The sequence below is a fragment of the Aplysia californica genome, unplaced genomic scaffold (assembly GCF_000002075.1).
Source record: "Aplysia californica isolate F4 #8 unplaced genomic scaffold, AplCal3.0 scaffold00024, whole genome shotgun sequence".
In the NCBI taxonomy this organism is placed as follows: Eukaryota; Metazoa; Mollusca; class Gastropoda; order Aplysiida; family Aplysiidae; genus Aplysia; species Aplysia californica.
Genome location: NW_004797294.1, coordinates 790678 through 797150, shown reverse-complemented (window position 1 = coordinate 797150; position 6473 = coordinate 790678). Strand labels below are relative to the sequence as shown.

Here is a 6473-nt window from a genome sequence, read left to right as displayed (position 1 = left end):
CTCTCTCCATTTCACACCCATGTCCAACCCCCCTCCCCACCATCCTCTCTCTCTCTCTCTCTCTCTCTCTCTCTCTCTCTCTCTCTCTCTCTCTCTCTCTCTCTTATTCGTCAAATATGGAAACACGGAAGCACAGATTACTTCACCATATTACCTTCTTTCTGCAGGGCTGACCAGGAGGCAAAATAGAAGAGAACACACACACCAAACACACTGACGGCAGCACACCGTGCCTGTTTGTTGTCCATCCATCCCCGTAGCCGCATGCTTTGTCCATCAGGTTCGAGCCTGCCTCTCTCCACTTCTGTCAGTCATTCTAAAAAGTCGTTGGTATGAGAATTAATGCCTTATTACTATCAAATCGTTTCTCCGTTTCTGTAAGGCATTCCACAAAATGGCGTTTGTGTGAGTTAAGACTCTATTGCACTCAAATATGTTGCTGCAGCACTTGGACAGTTGCTAAGGTAAAGAAGAAGGCAAAAGAAGGTACTGAAGGTAGACACAATGCACTAGAGTGCTGGTAAATATGTCACAGGCGTACTTCTGAGAATAAATCATGCGCACGTGTGGTATTTTAAAAGTAAACGGACTTCACTTCCCGTCCACATTGAGTGGGTCTATTAATTTCACTACCATACCAACAAGTATGCCTCCCACACCTCGTCACAGGGAAAAGGGGGGGATGCTAAATGTTGTCAAATAGATTTTTAAAAGGGAGAGAGCGCTATGGTTAACATAGATTTAAAGAAAAATTAATACAAATACACATCTTATTATAGATATTGAGAATACTCCGTTTCTTGAGAAAGGCATTTTACTTGAATTCTCCTTACTTTGCACAGGAGGGAAGGGTACCCCGAATAATAGAGAGCAAAAGACCTTATCAGGGTGTTGGTAATTTAACACCTGTAAAATGGTAGCCTTCACTCTATGGTTATCAGGAAGTTGAGATTATCTTAGAATGTCATCAGGTCTACTGGGGTAATCATATCAGAAACACTAAAGGGGAGAGCAAAAAAATGTGAAAATGGTATGGGTTTAACGCCTCTATCAACACTATTAGGTTATTTAAGGGGCGGGACCTCATAGTTTAACGTCCGTCTCCGATAGGACCGGGGGAGAGCAAAGGTTAGTCTAAATTTGACCAAATGATTGTAAATAAGTATACATAAATTGTGGGCTGTTTAGTCTATCCACATTAAATAGTACGTAAATTCAGATCCATTGTCAATAAGCGTACAACCCTGAGGTTTGAAGACCCTCCTGACTACCTAATCATAAACCAGAAGACCAGTCTTTGATCAATACGGGGAATTTAATTTTCTCAGGTAAATTCAAAACAAAGGAGGCCAAAACAGACGACCATAATATATCTAACATTTAAAAAATGTTCTATCATTCGTGATTGTTGACAGTGGAATCCACAGTTGAATAACGTCTTCCACCATTTGCACAGGAAGCAAGGTAACTCAAAACTACACGCTCGGGGAAGTCATACAATTATGTCAATACGAAAAAAATATCTGAAGATTCCTACGATTTTAATCCTATAAAAAATCACATAAACTTAATTCAACCATTCAACCATTCAACCATTCAACCCAAAGAAAGCAACAGCGGAAAAAACAACACATTTACAGGGAAGGAGAAAACTGAGGTGATAGAAGAAGGCGCTAGCACAGAGTACGTGTGTATCTATAACGAAGAATTTGTTTCTGTGAGTTTAATTATATGTTTAATTCTCACTGTCGGCAACTGAGAGAACAGCTAACTTCTCATTTAAGTATAACAATTTTTTGTGCTTTTTTGTCTATCTTATTCTCACAAATAAACAGTACCTCATGAATACGATCGAACTTACGAACAATCTCGACACGGCAAATATTTATTCCGAACCATCACAAATGTAGCCGGATGTTAAAGCCGCAGTCTGTCTGTTTGTGTTGCGTTATGCGTCTGTTGTGGATTGCTGGCAGGCCAGGGGAGACCCCAGCAAATGACAAAACAGGTCACACGCAACTACAGTCGGAACTGTCTAAAAATGCCACTCTTTGTCGAGGAGAAAACTGGTTGCTTTAGACAGGTGGAAATTTTGGCTAGGGCCATTCGTCATCAATTGCCAGAGCTGCGATAACTGAGACATAGTCAAACATATTTTCCAAAATAAAAAAAACTCAAATAACGTAAAAGGAAGGAACTCGAGCTGCGATTAAACAGACTTAAAAAAGGAAAAGAATAAAGTGGTCTTGAGATATATTCCCAGCATCTTTAACAATGGGCTAGAAGTCTCCCTGAAGTACTACCCCCAAACTATTACAACTTGACTTTGACTGAAGTAAAGGCCTTCCCTTTTAGTTGCCCGTCGCCCACAGTCCCCTGTGGTCAGGGCGTGAATGAATGATGAGCTCCTCAAAACAACAGACGTGGCAGACAAGACGATGTGGTCCACCTGTATGGTTAGTCGGCTGCGAGATATACTGAGAGATTAGGAGGCACACATGTTTTAATGAGACGTATGAGATAATATGCAGATGCTGTGTAAATAACTGGTTATGAGACAGAGAGACAGACAGACAGGCACGCAGACAGACAGAAAGACACACAGAAAGACACACAGAAAGACACACAGACAGACAGAAAGACACACGGGCAGACATACAGACAGACACACGGACAGAAATACAGACAGACACCCGGACAGACAGAGAGTGGTCGTCACTAAAGAGCAACCTTACATATGACTATGTATACATTCTATAATATATTTTCTATACAAGGGGGAGGGGGAAGAGGGACGGTTAGAAAATAGAGCTTTACTGCTAGATCTAGAGGAAAATTACCGTACTCAATAACTGAAGCCATTCAAGACAAAGTATCATTTCCAAAGTAAACGGATTAGCACCGCACACTAATGTTACATTTTTTTAAAATATCCCATTCAGTCCTAGGCCTTGGCAAGAACAGTCGTTGCATCCCTCCTTCTTAATTGATAAACGGTGTAAAAGGAATCGAGGTAGTTCTAAGACTGAAACCATTACAAAAAAATAACTCTTTTATAATAATATGTCGAACCAGAGCTATATCGCTATTACGTGACCGTGGCGGATTCTGTAATGTTATTGGGCCGTGAAGATTATACAAAAAGTGGCAAGTATCATTTTGATGCTCTGTTTTCAAAAACTTATACGTGGGCGGCCCACAAATTTCAGCATTATTTAAAAGTGGTAAAAATAACAACTTGTTTTAAAAAGGGTTGACAAACACTCTTCTAAATGACCTAAAAGCCATTGAGGTGGTTGTTGGACGCTAATTACAAAACGGCACACGTTTCTGTGACTCTGTGACCAGTTTATGGATGTCTATCGCAGTCTATTTTTAATTTTTGGCTTGGAGAAACAGTCTCCAACTGGAAAAGTTCAGAAACGCTATTCACTGGGGGGGGGGGGGTTTAACATGTCAGTACTACTTACACACACTATAAAGGGCTTGTTCACGCTGTCATCATCAGCGTACGTGAAGTCATAAACCTCAGAACCTTATGACGTCTGTCACCTCTCGCCCTTGTCAACTGAGGCCAGGTTTTCTGAGGTGTTTTGTTATTTTCTGAGATATGAATTTTTTTTTGTTACTACACTTGCTTGGAAGTGACTTAAAATTAAATCACGCACTACTCGATAGAGTTATGGATTTTGTTTCTGAATATGTCTTTTAATTTTCTTTAAAAATATATTTAGTTTCTTTTTTACCCTATATAATTTGTGTTTGCTGTTTTTTAAAACATGACAATATATATTTCTATGTGCTCTAACTGTGACTGTTATTGTAGTTGGTGTTATAGGCGGTCGTGGTGGTGTTGTTGGTGCTGGCTGTGAGGGAAGATATTTATGATGATACTGCAAGGCCGTTCGCTGTCGTCCTTGTGCATTTTTATTGTGTATAGATCTAATATAATTGATTTTAGTATTTGCTGTAACTGCACTTTCTTGGTGCTGTTGTTTTGGTGGTTTCTGTTTGGGTAACCGTTCTTAACACCATCACCTTGTTGATCGTCCTTGTTGTATCACTGTCAGAATATATGGTTTTCCTTTGTCCATGACGCTCTTTTCATCTCCGTGACTTTCATAAAAGTTATACTGAATATGTACTAAACGCCTATGTAGTTTTTCGTTGGTTGAGCGTTTCGCTTAACGCGCCTTTTTACCTCGCATTAGTTGTTAGAAGAGGCACGTAAGTATAACATTCGTTTGTGTTAGGAACAGGACACAGACAGAATCAGAGCTTTCTGAAGCGGGTCTTTTTACCTCAATACACTTCTGACCAGCCTGCTAGAGGTTTTTTAAATTTTCGCACCAAGTCAATTAAACAAATCTGCATTAGCGTCGGTGGTGTAGTGGTTAGGCACACTGCCGTTTCATACAGAAAACCTAAGTTCGATTATATCGTGCGGAGTCTTTTCTAGTATCTTTAAAAAAACATTCTAAGACCTTGTGTCCCTCTCAGCCCCTGTTGGCCCTGGCAGGTAAGGTCAAAGCCCGCCTCCTAAATGATCCATATTGAGTCAATAATAGTGGCGTAAACATTCTACATTTAAAAGTAACTCTTTGGGGGTCCTATATATCTATTATAAAGAATAAGGACAGCAATGCCGTTATAGTATCTCAGGTTCTGAGCTTCAAAACGATAAAACTACGCTAGGGAACATAAACCAATCAAGCCACCATACGTCATGTAGTAGTAAAATGATGCTACCAACATAAAACTCTCAAGACATAATGCCCTTGTGTTCTCTTTATGCTCCCATCCTCATATCACCAGAGTACTTCCAAGCATACGATGAACACAAGAAACCGCCTTTATACAGCCAACTATTCAGCTGTCGTTTCTTGGCCATCCTTTAAGACTAGCCAGGAGTGGGCAGTACATAATTCTACGTTCCTAGAGACGCCCGCGTGTTCCCTATCCCGAGTGTTACAGTATAAGTTGGGCCCTCGTACAAAGTGTAACTGTTACCTGGTCGTAAAACAAGATACAGACTACATGCAGCGCGCCATAAATCAAAGCAGGTATAACAGTGACAAGGAATCGGTGTTCCTCGGACCCTCCTTACGGATTATTGTGTCTTGTTGCATGTTGACACACACACCTATTTTGACGTATTTGCGTTATTTGTTTCTTCACATTTGTGCATAAGACATATTGTCGCGTATTTTGGTTGCAGCATTTTTACTATAAATATAGTATTCTTGTTTGATAGAGAATGGCTTGATTATAATAATATATTCTTGCTCTAACATTTATTCTTAATTGAAAAAGATGAAGAAAGCTGTTACCATTACCTTTGTAGCCCTAACAATATCACCCCAGCTTTGGAATGTAACTTAATTTTCAAGAAAATCAACTTTTTAACTAGGGGGCTCTTGTGGCCTAGAGGTTAAGGCGTTGGCCTCTCATTCAAAGGCCCCGAGTTCGAATCCGGGTAGCAACAGGAAAAAAAATGTCTCCTTTAAAATTGTCTCCTTTCACCGCCTTTCCTGCTCTCTAGCAATGTTCTGTCGTCTGCTTTCGTCTCCTCTTCCTACCCCCACACCCTCACCTCCTTTATCCCCTCCTCTGGGCTCCTCTTTCTGTAGCCTTTCTACTGCTTCTCCTTGGCTCCTTCTTACTGCTGTCTTTCAGCCACACCCCTCATCTTCTGGTAGCAAAGATCTTCACCTGGCCTCGGACAAGGGCGAAAAATCTCGGAGGTCCCATGTGCAAGTTAAATTGAGCACGTTAAAGATCCCTTGGTGGTCTGAAATCGATAAGAGTAGACTTCGACCGCCACCCTGGCAAAATTCAAAATTTCCTACCATCAGAAAAAGTTTAAAGTGTCCCGCGCTTTCATATGACCGTATGCAGTTGAGAGCGCCTTAAAACACGCACCAGTTAAATTAAGAAAAAAAAACAACTTTGTACCTGAAGTTTCTTTTTCACTCCAGTCCGGCGCTCTAATGTACACGAGAGACCCAAAGTTCGCTATGCTGCTCACGGGCTCAGTGTTTTATCCAGGCCTGTGTACTATGACAACATCGGGTTCATCTAGTCAAGGTCATCTGCAAATACACAACAAAACAAGTACAGAATTTTTCAACCATGACATCTTCCTGAATGACTCTCACTTTCTCTCTCTTTCTCTCTCTCTCTCTCTCTCTCTCTCTCTCTCTCTCTCTCTCTCTCTCTCTCTTCCCCTCGTTCGGTTTTTCCTGTTTCACCTCTTTTCTGAGAGAGAAGAGTAATACCAATGGACCCACAGTGGGTCTATAAGCTTATAATACGATATATAATATTATTATGCTATAATATTAAGTTGTCATTGTTGTCAGTTGTTATCGTTTTTCTTGCTCGTGTTCTTTTCGTTGTTCTGACTATGAGGGAGAGTGGAACAATGAATGACGATTACATTTACGTTTAGAAAAGGATGAGTTACATGAATA

The 6473-nt window shown here is 40.5% G+C and overlaps 1 protein-coding gene across 1 annotated transcript in view; it reads right to left on the bottom strand.

Annotated features, from left to right (window-relative positions):
• The window catches only part of LOC101860714 (glycoprotein-N-acetylgalactosamine 3-beta-galactosyltransferase 1-B-like), a 9372-nt gene extending 8793 nt beyond the window's left edge, over positions 1-579 (bottom strand). Inside the window, exon 1 of the mRNA XM_005090990.3 lies at positions 155-579. Within this exon, the coding sequence (XP_005091047.1) occupies positions 155-266 (112 nt within the window). The 5' untranslated portion in view covers positions 267-579. The remainder of the gene's footprint in view (positions 1-154) is intronic.
• Between the last annotated feature and the right edge of the window lie 5894 nt (positions 580-6473).